At 29.5% G+C, this 19,980-nt stretch overlaps 1 protein-coding gene across 2 annotated transcripts in view; it reads right to left on the bottom strand.

Annotated features, from left to right (window-relative positions):
- The window catches only part of LOC129913045 (uncharacterized), a 131,079-nt gene that overhangs the window by 5,414 nt on the left and 105,685 nt on the right, over positions 1 to 19,980 (bottom strand). For both annotated transcript variants that reach the window (XM_055991418.1, XM_055991429.1), the window contains 2 exons: positions 7,126 to 7,332; positions 6,818 to 7,047 (listed from right to left, as the gene is read on the bottom strand). In XM_055991418.1, the coding sequence (XP_055847393.1) occupies positions 6,818 to 7,047; positions 7,126 to 7,332 (437 nt within the window). The remainder of the gene's footprint in view (positions 1 to 6,817; positions 7,048 to 7,125; positions 7,333 to 19,980) is intronic.

Genomic DNA, 19,980 nt, shown 5'->3' with positions numbered 1-19,980 from the left:
ACTTGAATTTTCTATTATGAATCTTAATAACCTTTTAAAAATGAATGAGAATTCTCGTTCTTAACTGGCTTCAAATGAAATATTTTCAATACGAAAAAAATAAACCGGGAATACTTCAAACTTAACATGAATTTGACCACAATTTTCGAAGCTTGAACGTTTTTAAGAGCTTTCGAAGAAAAAGAAACCCTGTTCCTAATTATCTGCCGGTAAAAAAAAAGGCCAAGACTGTACAGGGTACACCGAACCTCTTAAATAAGCACAACTAAGAAGAAAGACCTGATTGATATATGAGGCGTTCAGAATAATAATGGGTTAAGTCCATTTAAAATTTGTGCATTATTTTGAACTTTGAAAAGCCTTTTCTCAAGAACTAAAGGAACTTTTGAAATAAAGGTTTCACAGATTAGTAGCTGTAAACCTCCAGAATTTTTTTCTTGTATACTATTTTATATAGAACCACACCCTTAATTTTAAAGACCTTTAAAAATCCGACTTATGTATAGAGAAGTGGACTTCACCCATTTATTATTCTGAACGCCTCATTTGTAAGAAAGGTGTTATTCCTGAAATTTTTCATTCTTGGTTTTCATCATTACCATCACAATGTTAGACAAAAAATTTCCTTCCAGAACCAGATGTATTAGATGAAAGAGCTATTGAATAATTTATTATTCATTATTTTAAATTGCTTCCACTTTTAAAGCCTTCTTTTATTAGTTAGTTGTTTTTAATTGTTCTGCGTTGTAAAATTTCTGATTTAACTAGGTATAATTGAGATTTTGTCTTTACTTTTGTGCTAGAATGTTGTTTCCTTTAACTTCATATTTCAGAAAAGTATTGATTACGAACAAATAATTGCAAATCATTACAGGTAAAAGGCACTAAGTCATGGCTTTTTCTACTTTTGTTCACATAATTATCATTATGGTTTTTCAAAAACCAAAAAAGTTTTTATAAACTAATGTCAAAATGTTGAGTTTGTGTTTAAAGTGACTATCTGACAAATAATAGTTATCTAACATTGAATTTTCACAAGAGAAATAATCTTAAAAATCGATTTACTCAAAACTATGCTTTTTGACTTAGTGCATTTTGGCTGCATAGCATCCATATTATGGATTCTTATTTTAAATATGATTTTCTAGAACTTTTTCATTTTTAAAGTAGAAAATTTAATTGTTTTATGGGTAATCGTTGGTGTTATTTTAATCTTTTTTTTTTAATTGTTAAAAAATGGAATACAAAATTTGTTTTTAATTTTGTTCATAAACTTTAAAAAACTATTTTGCTTTTTAGTTCAGAAACTCCCGTTTATACTTGCGATATACGTACTATATATCAAGTTATGCATTCGTACAAAAAAAAAAAGTTGAGATAACATTTTTCCATGACATTACGATGATAGACAATGCCAAAAAAGTGGGTCCCGGAAGTCCGTCTGTCTGTCTGTCTGTCTGTCAGTCTGTCTGTCTGTCTGTCTGTATAAGGAGCTACAGCCTAAACGGATGGACCGATTAATGTCAAACTTGGTATGTAGCGTTATTTGACGACTCTCCAGAGGGGTTTTTGGAATTAATTTTTTTGGACCAAAAATAACGGTACTTGTCATATACCGATTTTAGTAAAATTGAAATATCTCGAAAACGGCTAAAACGATTTTGTTTAAAAAATTCAAGTGTTAGTTTTAAGCTATGGTCTATTTTCTAATGAAATTTTTTTTTTTTTTAAATCATTATTAACGGTACCTGCCATAGAACCGTTTTTTTTTTTTCAAATCCGATTATCTCGGAAACTGCTTATTCGATGTCAACGAAACTTTTTGTGAAGAAGCATTTATGTAATTTGAATATAAACCAGAAATAAAATTTTCAAAAAAGATATTTTTGGATTTTTAAAAAAATTTTGAAATTTTTTTTTTGAAAAATCAAATTTTTGAAAACGGGACATTGAATTTTTTTTTAAATTTTGTTTTTATATGTTGATTAGTGATTTCTACAAAATGGCATACCTATTTTATTTTAAAACTTTTTTTCCAAAAAATTATTTATAAAAAATTAGTTTTTTAAAAAACGGCTCTAACGATTTCGAAAATTTTTTTTCTAAAAATGCACGTTAATATATCAATCAAAACTGCATACTTGTTTTGGAGGGCAATTTAGTTTCAGATTTTATTTTATTTTTTTAAAAAACGAATTTTATTTTTTTTCCAAATTTCTATATAAAAAGTCTTAAAAATTTAAGCAACTTTAACTCTAAGAGCAAGTTCGTGCGACCCAGTCGTGCATTTTATTTTGTTTTCATTTAAAGGTATCACTTTAATTATGCAACAGTACATGTATTTTTAATCAAAATCGTTGGAGAAAAAATAAAATATTTTTCGCATTGGGCCGTTTTCTTAACATTAAAATAATTGGTGTCCTATTTTATTATAACAAATTATACTTACATTTTTTTTTAAGTTTTCTGAATTTTTGTATTACGGAAATATCTACTAACAATTTTTTGGTAGAATCGAGCCAGTAGTTTTATAAAACGTCGGTGAAACCAGAAAAGTGTGTAACTCCAAATTTTCTGAAAATTAGATTTGAATGCCATCTCTTAGACAAACCTAATATCTACTGTTCCTTAAACTCAGAATCCCCTTAAAGTTCATAGTTTTTATTTTATTAGCAAATTAGAAAATGAAAACTCATACAAATGCCTCAAAAACGATTTTGTTTTTTTGCTCTCCTATAAAATTTGCTAAAATGGAGTTACACACTTTTCTGGTTTCACCGACGAAAAGCGTTTTTTTGTGGGAGTTGTCATTAATGAAGTAGATACATATTTTAAACTACCTACTTGTAGACTTAAAAAAAAAAAAAAAAAAAAAAAACAAATAGAGTTTAATGTTCAAATTAAGAAATCCTTAGAAAATACAAATTTGTGAATATACTATGTATGAGAAAAATTTACCTACTCTTTTACCTATTCCTTTTGACAAAAAACTACAACATATTCTTATTAGTTTTTTTCAAACTAAAGGTTTTAATCCTTTTTTTGGCAAAAATCATCGTCTATACCATTGCACCCAACCTCCATTTTTTACTCTCTCTTTCTCTCTTATTAAAACATAGCAACTTTGAAACTTCTCTAATTTTAAAGTATCTTATTAAAATAATAATTCGGCTTAAGTGAAGTACTTATTTTCTTCTGTATATTCGCATGTTACACACTTTACTCACATGCACACAAAAGAAATGATATTTTGGATTTTAAGACCATAAAAGGATTCCAAAATATATATCTACCATCAATTTTTGATGAAAGAGTCTATCCTTTGTATATGAGTAAAGGAGATACACCTAATCAGTCAACCAAAATATTATATAATATTATATGATTTTTAGTCTGTGCTTCAAAAATCCGTCAAATGTCACCCCCATTTATACGCAAAAAGGAAACTTTCATTATAATATTCGTTTCTTTGCCTAATCCTTCAGTATAAGGATCAAAATATTGCGTTTTGAAAACTATCGCAGGTGTATCTTTAAAAGTAGAAAGTAAGGGCATATCCTGTGTAGAAGACAAGAAGAAATACCCTATCAAAGGAGATACATTATTTTATTCAAAAATATTCAATCCACCTTTATAAGATACAGTTTTCTGCCTTAGATTGAACTCTACTACACACACAAAAATAATTCTGAAATGGTTTAAAATTTTAAAGACATACAAACAAGAACCTTTGTGTTGTAATAAATGCTTTAGCTCCAGAGACGACCAAAAATAGTATAGAGAACATTTTCTTATTCTTAATCGGATCAGGATAAGCGTTTCAGGTTCGCATATTTATTAGATAAAAGATACACATACGAAGTTTCTATGAAAGTTTATATGAGTTCGAATGGTTGTGTGATGTAAAACTTGTAGCTAATAATCATATTCAAAAGGGTGTTCGTCTAGAGCTCATGTGTAGGCATTTTCTTCCTTTTAAATCGGCCTCTTTATTTGACGGCTTTGTGAATAGTCTTCATCCCTATTAGAAGAAGGTGTTAGAGGTTGGGGTTTAATAGTATTTGACTGACAGGGTGCAAATTATTTGATTTGTCTTTTAACGTTGCGAAGAATTATAAATCAAATCTTAGAAACAACAACAATAAAAAATATTATCTATGCAATTAGAAAAAAAGGATTAAATAGATTTGTTTGATAATTTGACTAAGAACTCATATGTTTCTTAAGACCTTTAAGAATTACCTACCCCCAAAGTAACAATTTATTCGCTTTGTTTATTTTTTTTTGTTTTTTTTTTTAGAGGAGATGAAAGAAGGTTTTAATCGTTCAGTTGGAAGAAGAAATAAATGGCGGATTTATTCCACATATGGGGACTATAAAAGGTGTTCAAAATTTAATCCTTTCTTTACTCGTCTTCGTCTTAGACAAAGGGAAGTTTTTTTTTTTATTTCTAACATGTGTGTATTTGTACGGGTTATTATTAAAACAGAGATTTGTGTTATTGTCTGTGCGAAAGAGGGAATAATATGCGTGAAATAACGGTTAAACCCTGTTGTTTAATGAATGTATAAAGCATCAGGTGTGATAGAGCTATAAAAAGGATTAAAAAAAAAAAAAACACTTGAAAAAAAAAATACCTAGGTAAGCTTTGAAATGGGTTAACTAAGATGATGTTTTATTTTGTTTTAGTTTATACAACGCTACAAGTCTGCAGTCTTTTAGAGTTTTGCTTGACTTTCCACCTTTGCAAATTTGAAAAAAATTCTAATATGAATGAATAATATGAAAATACGTAAAAAATGATATTTGCCAAAATTTACGTATTGTTCAGTTTTTTTTTTTTTATTTCAAAAAATCTCAAATATTTTTTGGGAGTTTTTTGACAGCAAAATTTTGAAAGTGATGTCTCTAAAAATACAAATGTTTTGGAACAATGCTAAGAACAGTTTTTAAAAGTTGTAACAATATTTCGAAAAAGTTAATAAATCAAAATATTGAGTTTAGAGTTCTAAACATTATGGAGTATTGTTAGGAACAGTTTTTTAAAACCCTCAGGCGATTTTCAAAAACTCAATATTCGCAAAAAGGCAAGGTTAAAAACGGTGTCTTATCGCTTAAATCAAATTTTTGAAAATTTTTCGAAAATTTGATAATTTATTCAAGTTTGTTCCCGAGTTGTTTCGGAATTTTAGGATAATTTTTGAAATAAAAATGAGTTTCTTGAAAATAAGTTTCAAAAACGATATCTTTAAAAATAAAAGTTTTTGGAAGAATGGTTTGAAGACGAACGTCTTGTAAATAATATAAAAACTTAAGATATAGGTTGGATCTTTTTTTTTCGGCTACTTATTTAGATATCCGAAAATTTTGAGTATTCTCAGAAACAATTTTTTGAACCTAGGAACGACTTTAAAATATTCAACTGTAGAAAAAACGGCTGTGTTTTTCTTATGATCCTGAACTTTGTAGACAATGTGTCTGCTGAGGTTTGGACAGCCACCAAAATCGCAAAACTCATTAAAACAAAATCTAGGGGCGATATTTTTTTTTTATTTGTCTTAACAAGAAAGTTATGGCCAAAAAACGCAAAAAAAACATCAAACAAATTATTTTTAAAAATTTTGGACTTTCTTCACCACTGTAATAATGGACTGATTTTCATAAAATAAATGGCAATCGCTTTGTGTTATAAAAATCTATGGGTGGTTTTTTTAAGTTTTTTTTATCTGTCTTAAAAAAAAGTTATGGCCAAAAAACGCAAAAAACATCAAAAAAATTATTTTTTAAAATTTTGGACTTTCGTCACCACTGTATTAATGGACTGATTTTCATAAAATAAATGGCAATTGCTTCGATTAATCAAAAACTAGGGGCGATATTGTTGAGTTTTTTTTTTTTAAAAGTTATGGCCACTTTAATAATTTTTAAATAATTTAAATGAATCAAAAACTTTTTCTGAGCTATCGTGGCTAAGAAAAGAACAAATAGATTCATTAAAATTAACGACGGTTGAATTTTTGAAAGCTGTTCCCGGTTTCAATAACAAAAATTTAAAAATAGGGTTGCTAATAAATTTTTTAAACTTTGATAAAAAAACTAAAATTATGACAACTTTTCACAGGTTATTCCAAAATAAAGTAATGACCAGACAAAAATAAATTCATATAAAAGTGATATGTTGTAGCCCTACTAATTTTTGAAAAATCAATTTTTTTGAAACTTTTTTTTATGTATTTAAATAATACATCAGATTTTGTGTGTTTTCCAACGACTTTTGGATATTAGAACCACTGTGCGCTGTTTTATCGATATTGGATTTTCTTATAAAATACTTTTTAATTCAATTTTATTGTAATTTCTGTAAAAAGACAGATAGAAATTTTATAGTGAAAATCGTTTTCGAAAAAAAAAATGCAATAACTTAGAAATATCTGTATCGAAGTTGCCTGTCGAAGTTTTCGAAGTCGGCAACCCTATAATTTTCAACCAGCAATATACCAAAAAAAAATTTTTCAGAAAAACTTCGAAAATGACCTTTACAATTTTAATAAAAAAAATCAACTTCTTGTGATTTTTTACCTAGTTCTCATTCACCATTGCACCAAAAATTCTGATTTGTTTATTTTGAAAACTCTCATTAATTTTTTTTTTTAATTCATTTCAATTCAATGATTTAATTCAAAGCAACTGAAAATTCCAAAAATATTTCATCGCAGTTTACTCTTTGCATTTGAATAACAAATTAAAATACCAAAAAATTTCGCCATTCACTTTGATGATTTTGATATTTAAATTAATTTTTTACAAAAATTCTCACCTCATCTAAAGGACATCCAGTTGATCTCAGTACAGCATGCGATTGCAATACCAACAATCTCAGTAATTTATCTTTGATTTCACCGAAAGGAGATGATTTCGCTCGCAATATGAGTATCCTTAGCGTAATTACAGATGCCAGTTCGCCTAAAATATCACCAACTTGTACCACAGGATTGTCGGAAATATTTTCCAAAGGAATTGGTTTCCAATTTTTAATTACAAGTGAACCTAGGAAAAATATAAAACAAAAATGTAATTAATTAAATATTTCTTTCAAATAAAATTTAAATAAAATAGAAAACATACCTCTAGCTGTACTTGCTACTTCTAGCGAATAACCAAGATTCTGTAGAGCTGTATTAACAATATCTTTCCAAAGGGTTGCTGTCCCCACATCAACACAACAATCTGATTCAATATTTGGACGTCTTTTGTAAGCATTCCTCGTGTCGTTAGCTAAAGATGCTTGTGATGAATGAACAGATTCCACAATACAATGTAATTTTACTCTGTCTGCAATTAAAAAGAAAAAATCATTTGATTAAACACAAAAGTCTTGTTTATATAGTGTCAAAAGGATATTTATTGGAGTGGAGGTATATCACTATTCAATCAAAAAGGAATAAAAAGTGAAAAGAATTTTATTAAAAAAAAAAAAACTGTCTGTCTTTTTTGTATGCAAAGAAAGATTCATGAAAGCAGATTTACTTTATCGAAATCCAAAGGATAAATCCTTTTAAGCTTACTGACCGTTTGCAGTTCATTCATGCTAAGACACACGTGCACACAGTTGAACACATATTTTCACACGAACTTCATCCCTTTAACAGAAGGACGAAGGACCTGTCTGTGTTGTGTGTCAAGAGTGCGATGAAAGAATGTGTTTTTGGACACAAGAGTAACTTAAGTTAGGTGTCGAGTGAGTAGAGGGATAGTGAACTATCAACATAATGGGAATGTGGGAATTTTGAGTGTTGCCACATCCTGGAACGATGTGCCACGAGTTCAATACCTTTTAGAAGTTACCATTGATTTCTTTTCTTTTGTTTTGGTATTAACGAACTTGAATTCTGTTTTAAAACGTTATTGGAATCTTAAAACTCCATAAGATATTTGATCACAATTTTAGGACCCAAAAAATATAAAGAGATACTGCGGACTTAAAATTTTGGTAAAAGGTTAACTTTAAGTCTGGAGTACTTCCTCAATTTCTTTCACAAATTTTTCTTCATTTACTAAGCTGTTTTTGAGACCTCATAATTAATATTTTCACTAGAACTCAATATGGAAATTTTTTTAAACCATTTTCAACTATAAGTAGTCTAGGTTCATTCGATACAAATGGCATCCATCTTGCACCAAAATCAAAATTCAAATTTTTACTTAAGACCCTACGAATTTATTTCTTTAGTTCACAGGACTCAGGAAACTTAACTTATTTTTATATCTGTACTTTTATGACGTCAATACTTGAGCCTGCATTTATGTAAGATTCTACAGATAAAATGTGTATTTAGACAAAAAAAACCTAAGGTCTTAAAGTCAAAATCAAGCCACATTTCATTTCATTAAAAAAAAATTAAAAAATTAAAGGAACCATGTATGTAACCGTAACTGATCCAGTAGTATCATTTTCAGATTTTAATTGTTTGCTAACCTTAGAGGTCCTAAGAGTTAATTTCTATTTTATGGTTTTTTTTTATAACAAAACAGAGATTTTCACTATATATTTTCTTAGCTAAGTAATATTTTTTGACCATTATCGAATTATTCAATGTTCTTAAAGAGGTCCCAAGAATAAATAGGTTTTATATTTTAGAAGAAAATTGAGGAAATACTTAGATTTTTCGGATTACTTGGATACTTTGGTGGTTTGTGGTCATTCTTAAAAAAGTCACTTTCCTTATTTTTCTCAGAAATCAATATGTATATACTTTTTTACTGTAACTTTCTAAGAATAAAACATTATAATATGTGTGTATTTTTCTTTCATACAAATTCTCTCAAATAATCAGGATCATTTGTATTGTATTATAAGTCATGCATTATTTGTATCGAATTTAATGATTTTTTTTATTTTTATAAGGTCCCAAGAATTAATCAAAATTTTATAATATTTTGCAAGAAACCTAGGATAGATCTGGATTTTTGAAGTGTTATCTGCTTCTTTTGCAGTCTAACTTTTAGGTTTATTATGTTTTACTGGGTCCCGAAGAGGTCCCAGGATCATTATGAATTTAATTTAGTTTTTAAGATGAATTTCTATGATATTACAAAATATAACTGTTTTGAAGCAACTTTAATATAATAGTTAATTGTAATGCTGTCTAAGAACGATCATTAGGAGGTCTCAAGATTCAATCAGTGTTTCTTTTAGAAAAAAAAACTGGAAATATGCGATTTTCTTTTTGTTTTCAAGTTAATTTTATTGTCTAAAGAGGTCCAAATAGTTAATAGGAAAATTTTTTCAAGCATAATTTGTTAAATTTGATGGCTTTAATAAGGTCTCAGAAGGTTATTAGTCATTTATCTAGTTGAAGAAAATTTGAACTAATCCTTCCTTTTTTATAAAGTTGTGTCATTTAATTTTGTGTTGTCCTTAAAATCAAGTTTTATTCAATATTTGCAAAAAAATAAAAAAGTATTTAAAAGTTTAAGAGTAACACAAAATGAAGCATTTCATAACTTCTTACATTTTATCCTTAAACCCTCAGATGCTTGCTTATGTTATGTTTAATTAATTTTTAAACTCTCTTCCATCAAACATACATTTTCCAACAGATTCATTTAAGTATAATAAAATACATGCGAAAAAAGGATTATTATGACTTGCGATTAATTTTAAAACTCTAAAGTCTCTTCAACCAAAGAAAAGAGCAAAGTCTTTTTTCAAAAACCTATATAACCTATGACTATGTCTACATACACTTTTATAGTTTTATCTTAGTCCTTCAAGTATAACGCATGATAGTATACTGATAGATAGTTCCTATAGAAGAATGTAGACTGTTAAGATGAAGATGAAGTCTTAAGTAGGTCTTATGAACTTTATCGCACCCAAAAAGTGTTGCAAGGAACACACAACTTTGTGATAAGTAGTTGTTACTATTTTATATACACAGTTTTCATCACAAACCCCCTTTTTCTTAAAAAAAAAAAAAAAAAAGATTAAAAGAAATAAAAAAAAAAAAAACTATATAAGACATCATCTTTCTTATAGTAGTTTGGGTGTCTTAAGAAACGATTTTCATAATAAGTTTTGCCTCAGTTTAATTAAAGCAAAGCATTTATGACACAAACTTGTATTTTATTTATTTTTTTTATTTTTATAGTTTATAGTTTCTTTTGAAATTAAAACAAAATTTCAGTTGACAAGCTTCAAAAGTATATTTGTGTACAACACTTAATCCCCTTGTTGTTAAATTTAACCCTTTTGCCAATGAATTCATTCCTGTCAGGATGAATAAAAAAAACAAAAATTAAGGACGTATTTTCAACTCCTTGAACAAAAAAAAAAAATCTGTTTTATCCAAAAAGTGAAATCCTACTTGAACCGAATTTAGCTTTGTCCAAAGTTGAGAGGCATAAACAAATTCTTCTAAACACAAATAACCCCCTTTAGAGCTCTTGATTTCTTCGTGTTTTTGAAATTTCTAAAAGTGTTTCCAGGGACTCGATACACAACTTCGAGAACCAAAAGTGCACAGAGAAACGGAAAAAGCGAGGTAATCCCTTAAAATCGTTAATCCTTTACCTTTTCCCATTAAGGCATAATTTTTAACCCTCCGTATATTCGTGGAATATTTCAGTCATTGTTCGTCGGCCGAAAGTATCCTCTTACCCCCTCTCACTCATATAGATTGTAAGTCCTTTTTTGCGCGTTTCCTATACTAATTCCGATTCTCGGCTTTCGATTGACAAGGATTGCGTTGAGTATTTGCATTTTTCATTCTTCGTTTTATGTTGCATGGACCTTTTTTTCACGTTTCGTTTTGGTGATGGTTGTTCAGAAAGAGCGAGAGAGAGATAAATATATCCTCTGGATGATGATAACGGTAAGGGGGTGGGAGGAGGTAAGATTTTTGTTGAATACCTCGGTGTAACCCCTTAAAGGATTTTCAGATTTTATAAGAAGCCTTTTTATTCATCCTCTCCCCAATCGGTTAAATATGAATTGATCGTGAGCTTATACTCTGGTACTTGAGCTTGCACAACCCACTTCTTTTTTTTGTTGTTGTCTTCCTTCATCCTGATACTTATGCAATGATTTTTAATCGAATCCCTTTTATAGGAATTATAAACCTACACACATATACCATCCTTCCATTATTGGTATAACATTATGCAGTAGTAGGTAGCACAGCAATAGTAGTTGTATTTAATGATGATGATGGGTTTGTTGCCTTCGCTAATCCACACTTAGTCTGTTTCTTACATAAAAAATATTTTATATTTCAAGGACTTTTTAAGTACACACGTACACATAGATATTGTACAATACACCTCCGCTTCGTGATGTTCAGAGCGAGAGGATTAAGTTTTGATTTTTTTTTTTTTTGTATTTGAAAGAAAATCAATGAATTTAAGAGAAAAAAAAAATAATATCAAAAGTCAGTTAACTCGTTTGTTTCATTATATCGATGAGAGAGGTTAAGGAGAATTAAATTTATGCGATTCAAGATTTATAAGCTTTGAGAATGCTCAAGTATATAGTGGGATGGGAAAATTGGGTTTTCAATATTTTAAATGATTAAATGATTACCTACTATATTGAAATTTTTTTCATTTGAGAAAAAATATCGATACATATTTTTAAAGAGTTATCGATAAATTAAATTCAAGTATCGATAGCAGAAACTATCATAAATATGATTATGAAACTTTTTTACGATTTTAACGAAATTTTATCGAAAATTTTAATTCAATTATCGATAGCAGAAACTATCGATAACTTGATCGTTAGAAAATGACAACCTCTAGTTTCTGTACTGTAAAATGTTTCATCGGGAAAAAAATATCAATAATTTTCGATACTTATCGATAGTTCAAAAAATCGAAAACTGAAACTATCGATAACATAATTGTGAAAATTATTAATTAATAAATTCTGTATTATGAAATATATAAGGCATGCAGATATATCGTATATGCACTTCGTTACTGACATTTTTGCTTCTATAAAGTCTTATGGAAGCAAAGTTGTTTGGTGGTTGACTGTAATCAACTGGACGACATACAGAGACCCTGGCCATTGCTGATTCTAGGAAATCTAAAGTCAAAACCAAAATACTTAGTATCTAACCTAGAACGCAAGGTCATTTCCCTAATCAGACAATCTTCCAAAGGGAAGACATTTTGGAGCAACTATAGGCAAGAATACAAAAAAAATAAAACAATGAAAATATAAATGGCACTCCTTTCGGATAAGAATGAGTTTAAAACGTGAAAAAAACTGTTCATGGCTTTTGCCGCTAGATGGCACCACAATCAATTTTATTTGTCAAAAAGGTGTTGGATCTAAGGATTCATAGATTCATACTCCATAAAAAAAATCAAACATTTCTTAATCAAAGTCCAAAAAGTGTCAAATTAGTAAAAAAACACTTTTAGATCTCTTATTACGCTATTTCATGGATTTATTAAATTATTTTGACACAATTTTGATATCTCATCTATTTATGTTTCAATAGTTTAATATTTTGTTGTTATATGGTTGCCAACTATGTTTTTAAGTAAATATGAGAAAACTTGATATAAGTAATGAAAAATTTCAATGTTCAATAAAATTTAGAATTAATTTTTTAGGTAAACCAAAATATACTTTTCAAATTATTTGAAAATCTTATGTCAACATCGGAAATCTTCAAATAACAACAAGGATGAGTGCATTAACAAAAATTCATTGTTTTAAAAATTGCACAATATCAGCATAGTTTGACCTTTTGCCCTCCTCATGTTATTTGTGTATTTTACATACATAAAAGTTCATTAACAAGGGCGCAATTTCCAGCTAATCACACCACATTTAAACTAATTATTATATTTTTAATTTGGATTGTAAGCCCTCAACAATTGAAATTAGAAAAAAAAATAACCTCTAAATTCAACTTCATCATTTTATTATTAGAAATTAATTAACCTAGCCACAAATAAAATCCTGACGAGAGCTTTTCCAAAAAATATCCAAAAATTTTCAAAAACCATCATCACTAGGGCTGTAAAAGTAACGACAAAATGAATACCCGCATGTATACGTTACTTTTGATACTAGTACCCGCATCAATAATATCGTTACTCGTTACTTTCGTATGTTTCGCATTTTTCGCATATTTCGTATGTTTCGGGTGTTTCGCATGTTTCGTTACTTTCGTTACTTTCGCTTGCTTCGTGTGTTTCGTACATTTCGTATATTTTATGTCTTTGATGCGTTTGGTATGTTTGGTATTTTAAGTATGTTTCGTACATTGGTATAAGGGTGTTAATTTTTTTTTTTTTTGAAAAAAACCAAAAACAATTTCTATAATCTAAGCTACATTTTAAGGTCATAAACATTAAAATTAGTTGCGGCATTCTCATGTAATAAGAGTTTAAAGGTAGCTATATTGAATTTTTTTCGTTTTTGTTTTTAATCAAACGTGGAAACTTTTTTGATTTTTTTCCAAATTTTTAGACAAAACTTGGGTAATTTTTTGTTTATATTCTTTCAGTAATCTTATCACAATTCTTTAGAGACCTTTATTTCAAAAGTGCAACGCGCAGATCTCGAAATATTAACACTTCAATACAACCATGTCGAACAATTTTTCATTTATTTTTTCTAGAGTGATTTTCGAGAGTGATTTTCAAACCTCGTTTTCTCTGCTTTTTTTTGTGTTGAAAATTTTGCACCGAAAATAAACTAATTTTTTGAAAAACCAAAAAACTTTTGTACATTCTTAAGCTAAATATCAACTATTAACACAAAGGCCATAAACAGATTGGTTGCGTCGTGGTGATGAAGTGATGATACCGATATCGAACCGATACGAGATGCGATAAATGCTGTTCAATTCAGAATGTTCTACCGAAGGGAACCGCAAACGAATACGTAAAAAGCGTACTCAGTTTTAGGGAAAATTGCGGAACGCAAATTATCCTCATTCCCGAACACGCCCATGTTTCGTTTCCTCCCGGTCCAAACTTAAAAATTGTCATTGCAGCCAACCTAAAATAAAAAACCATTCAATCATTTCATTCAGTCAAATTCATTCCATATTCTCATTCAAAGTTGTCGTCACTCATGTCAGACACCACCTCACCACACACAAGCAAGAAAGTAGTACCTATTTGAAATCAAAAGAAAAAAAAAACAAAAACTTAAAACCACGAATAAAACCAAAATTGTAATTATTTGTTTGAATCAAACTAAAGAATAAAATAAATTAAACAAATCAAACAAAGGAAAAGAAAAATTCTTTTTATTAATTACAAAAGGAGAAAACAGAATACAAGTACGGCTATGCCCCAACAGATGCAGTGTACCATTTTGTTTTTGTTTCACATTTCGTATACCTATCCAAATTGGTATTCTAATTGGAATGTATCTACACTACACTCAAACACACTTTCACATATCTCACTCCCACATGTCCATAAAAAACAGGTACGAAAGAGAAAGAAACTGAATTCTTATTTACCCCTTTTGATATACATACACAAAAACAGAACAACAAAATCGTAAAATACATAAATGATGATACCGAACCGATACGAGATGCGAAATAATGCGCACACGACAAATGCAGTGTACCATTTTGTTTTCGTTTCGCATTTCGTATATCCAATCCAAATTGGTATTGGAATTGGAGTATCGTCGTTACTCGTATGTTCCGTATTTTTCGTATGTTTCGCACGTTTCGCACGTTTCGTATGTTTCGCATGTTTCGTTACTTGTTCAGTACCAGTAACGAAACATACGAGTAACGAAATTATTTGGGCAGTAACGTTTCGTTACTCGTTACTGAAGTGAATACCCGCATTTAAGTAACGAATACATACGGTTTCCTACAGCTCTAATCATCACCAAAAATATATATAAACACAAAATTTTGAATTTTGATGCGAATTTAACTGCAAAACAATAATAAAAAAAACTTAAGGTTTTACTGATGGCTTAAATAAGCGAGAGTTGACGTCATCATACGCACAATATTTTTGAATTAACATATACAATATTTTACTACCATCCAACCCAAAAAAAAAAAACTTATTCGAAAAGAATAAAAATTTTATTTATATGCGTGTGTATTTGATTGAGAAAGGATTACAGGTGAAAATAAGCTTAACTCATAATTTAATTAACTATCCCCAATTATGATCATTAAAAATGATGAGAACTGGTTGGTACTATAGTACCCACTACATTACTATTATAGGTATATATTCCCACTTGACCCATTCTATCTTCCAGTCCCAATTATGGACTTGAATTTATGGATGAAATCATATTTATGTATGGAGTTGGTCCTTTCCTGGACACAATGGATGTGAATGTTAAAATTAAATCAAAAAATACACATAAAATTGAATTGAATTGAAGTGAACCGAAAGGATTATGGTTGCCAAAAATTATAAATGAAGTACACTCACACACACACACATACACAGCAGATTCATGCATTACAAAGAAAATACAAATTATAGGATAAATCGGGCTGCCAGAGTGGTAAATTATATTTTTATTGAAATTTTTTTTTAAAGTTTTGTCCTAGGTTATGAAAAATGATGGTCATAATGCGCGTGAAAAACAATACAAAAATATAAATATGTTTGTACTTATCTGTTTCATATATAGTACATCAGAACAGTACTTTTTTGTTTTGTTTTTGTTGTTTCGTTGGAAAAAGATCACCCAGGAGTACAAACTCTACCTACATACGGTTAATATATCCGCTTTTAGATATCCTACTTATCAGCGGCAGATGGACCTCTGTCAGAGATTGTCAGTTGTTGCTTACAGTCAGAGTCGAACTTAACCATCAAAGGGCCCTTGTACACATAAAAAAGTGTAGATATTTTAAAACAAATATGAACATACCCTGAAAAGTTGACAATCATTAAAATAAATATAAAGCAGGCTAAAAATTTTCACATTCATGTGGTGTCGAATTGTCGATAGAAGAAGACACTCTGAATTTCTTAGCTTTCATGCACATGAAGTTAGGGTTAAGATACACTGTGAGAAATTTACCAAAGTTTGAGTGAAATTAAGAGTTTTTCTGGCCAACACGCTCAGAAAAATTGACAAAATTTTTTCAGGACGTTAATTTTTTTAAATTCTAGTAAAAATTTTAAAACTTTTTTATATTACCTAGTAAAAATTTGAAACAGTAAAATTGTGGTATGCAGTTATACAGGTTCTCCTGTATCTGGAATAAGATAAGGACATTGGTGACGTGAAATAACGCCCTACGAAATAAGGCCCCATTTGAAATGCGGCATTATTTCCATGGAAAAACCGAAATAACGCCCGACGGGTCTTATTTCAGTTGCAATATAGAAATAAGACCCCATTCGAGATAGAAATAAGGCCGCATTTCTGGATGAAGCGAAATCTTGCTTCGTGTTCATAGTACCTTAGTAATAAGAAGTGAGAAGGATATGGGAGGGGCGTGTGGCTTTCTTATGGGACATTACTTCACTTAGAGTTGGAAATAATTTCACTTTTTTTGGGAAGTTAGTTCTCGCTGAATGTGAGAACAACAATTTTTTTTTTTTTTGGAACGAAATTCACTTTTGGGTGAAGTGGGAGGTGGAAAATAATTTTTCTTTTTAATACTGTATCTTATTGGATGAGGAGTCTTTGGAACATTTTTTTTTTACAAAAGTCTGCACTGAAAAATGAAAATGGGAAATCGCGGGTCTTCACAAAGTTTTTGCACTCTTTTTTTCTAATACAAACTTTTAAGAAATAAGTAAAATCAAGAATGCATTTAAGAAATTCAAAATAAATAAAATTGAGTTATATACTTACTCATATTACATATTACTTATGTTACAAGTAGATTCAATTTAATTCCAATGTTCAAATGCTAAGCGGAAAAAATTTTTCTAACCCGAATTTTAATGCGAAGCGGAAAAATTTTTTGCCCACGTGAGGATCAATTTTGAGGTGTGAAAATTAAAAATTCCCGCGAATTCAAAGTTCGATTTCAAAGTTAAAAATAGGAGAACATTTTTTTTTAAAACTCATTTTATACTATTTTTGTCCAGACTGTGAATTTTAATAAAAAAAAAATTACTCTCACAGAAAACTGCCTCAATTGATTCCTTATCGAACAGTGAAAACTATATGTTTCTATGTCTTCTAGTTTTTGAGAAAATTTTTCAATGGGTGAAGGTCCAAAAAACCGTTTTTTGCCCGTAACTCCAGATTTTGGGGGTGTTAGGGGATTTTCAAATACCGTTTCGTAATCAGTGCGACTAGCTCTACAAAACCTGATAGGTCTCCACCCCCGTATATTTTGAAACCTCATTTTTGTAACACAGTGTTATTATTCTTATATGCTTCTCGTGCATTTTGTAGCTTGTTCTTTTTAGCATGGAAAATAACTACAGAAAAATCCGCCTCATGCCACTTCCACCTTCCTTTCAATCCACGCTCATTATTTAATTAACTCGCTTTCTGAAAAACGAATTTAACAATTTTTTGTCCAATTTTCAAAATTTGTTTTTCTTATAAGTTCAAAATATTGACAGTTTCTAGATGATGTCGTAGTTTTTTTTTTTTTCAACCGATATCATATATACAGCTTTTGCGGATTGTTATAGGAGTTAATTTTTAACAAGAATTAACTAATAGAGGAATTAATATAATTTAAATTTTCTTTTGAAAGGGTTCGAAAGATATTTTTTTTAAATATTGTCTATTACTTTAAGGTCTAATTCAGTCTTTATGAAAAAAATGGGTTGGGTTCAAAATTCTGCCAGGGTCAAAATTTGTTTGTCAAAATTTTGGGGTCAAATCACGGCACACGATTACGATTATACGTTAACGTTTTGACTATTTCTGTCTCTATTTAATGAGTAGAAAGAGATAGGGACATATATCGACCATACGTAAACGAACGTGTGCCGTAATTCGGCCCCTGCTTTCAAAAGTCTGCTTTTCAAAATTCTGCTTTCAAAATTCTGCTTTTTTAAATTCTGTTTTTCTAAATTCTGCTTTTCATAATTCTGTTTTACAAAATTCTGCCAAAAATTGAAAAAGGGTTTGGAAAATGTTAAAAAGCGTGCTTTTTTAATTTTTGGCACAATTTTGTAAAATCATCTTCTAACAAAATTTTCTGCCTATTTGAGATTACTTACTTACAGTACTTTGTCAATTTTTTGTAATAATATTTTTTTGATAAAATCAATAAATTTAAAATATTGAAAAAAGATTTTTAATGATAAATATCTTCGAAAAATAAAAAAAAGCAGAAAAAGCAGGATTTTGAAAGACAGAATAGAAAAAAGCAGAATTTTGTAAATCAAAATTTTAAAGTCAGAATTTTGAACCGCTCCCGAAAAAAATTTTCGGTTATTCGCTTTTATAACTTCCAAACTACTGAATCGATTCTAATTCAAAGTCTGTACAATGATACTTCAAAGCTTTCTAAGTAAAAAAAATTATATTTTTTTTTTTCAAAATCATATTTTTTTAATAAAAAAAAAAATTAAGCAAAAAATAAATTTTTTTTTTAAATATTTTTGTTAAAATTTATCCACCCGTGAGAACTTGGCAACTGAAATACATATTTGCAATAGCCCCATAAGAACACTCAGAGCCCTTAAACCATTATTGCTTTGTCCTTTGAAAAAATCCACTTTCTATCCACCCACAACGTCGGTCGTCGGTCGCATTATCAATTTTTATTTTCATGATTAATTACGCAAATTGTATAGGTGGTTGATAAAGTGGAAATATCAGGTGGGAATATGGTTTCCAAACGAGAGTGCAATGGAGAGGAGATGTTGTATATACATACGCTTAAAACCCCACATAATAACAGAAGGTAAAGCTGAACCCTTTCGGGGATTTGTGTGAATCCCCGAACAATAGTATTATGCGTATACCTCCAAACCGCAATATCAACTGACCAAACGATATAGTAGGTATAAAGGTTTTTCCATATAAACGTAGGATGTTGAATGATAGACTTCTATATGATGATGGCGATATTATGTGTTATGATGATGATGAATCCTATCCCATCATCCCAAACCAAATTTTTGAGGTTAAAACTCTAAAGCAAAAGCCGATTTGTTTTTCCTTTTCATCATAATTTATATATATATTAAATACTATGCTGCCACCTTTTATTAGGTACCTAGACCACGCAATAGCTAATAGGAGCACTCTCTCACGTCTAAAAACTAAAACTAGTTATATCTGATTTATGTATTTTCATGTACGCATTTATAGTTAAAACGCATCATCGACTCTCGCTCTGAACATACAAAAATGCGTTCCAGGAAACCTCTCTATAATATTTCAATGATTGCTAATCTCAATATGATTTGTGGTTAGATGTGGGCATGTTCTAAAAATAGGAGGCCAGGGGGTTTCGATTCAATTTGAAGGATTTAAATGGTTTGTTAGGTTTTCTATATTGACTATGGCTTGGAGGTAAATGAAGCATTCATAGCGCTAATGAGGACTATACTTAGATGATTTGGGGCTAGGATTTTGGTGTAATATGCGTTTTCCATATGGTTTTCAGAAAATTAGAAAATTTGTTTATTCCATAAAATTGGTAAAGTATAATAAGCCTTTTTGGTGAAAAGAAGTTTAAAGCAAAAAGCTTTTAAGACCCTTTTTTGTTGAAAAATCTTAAATCCAATCAACTTAAAACTTATTAAGATTACATATTAGCTCAAGCGAAACACTTCCTTAAAAATTAACTTTCCAGCTTAAGTCAATATTAAGCCTCAACACTACCTACAAGTCTGTAAAAGAAACGAAGACATGTTATTCAAATTTAAAACACATGCCAATCTTTTTGTGGCACAAATTCCAATCATACGTTTTTTTTTTAACACCAGAGAGAGAGAGAGAGAGTGAAAGAGAGGTATAACCTAAATCCCTTCTTAGTCTTTTCCTTGTAAAAGAGATTTCACAATTGTGTATTTGTCCATAAA

The sequence above is a fragment of the Episyrphus balteatus genome, chromosome 1 (genome assembly GCF_945859705.1).
Source record: "Episyrphus balteatus chromosome 1, idEpiBalt1.1, whole genome shotgun sequence".
Taxonomy (NCBI): Eukaryota; Metazoa; Arthropoda; class Insecta; order Diptera; family Syrphidae; genus Episyrphus; species Episyrphus balteatus.
The sequence above is the reverse complement of the archived record's forward strand: the minus strand, read 5'-3'. Positions and strand labels throughout refer to the sequence as shown.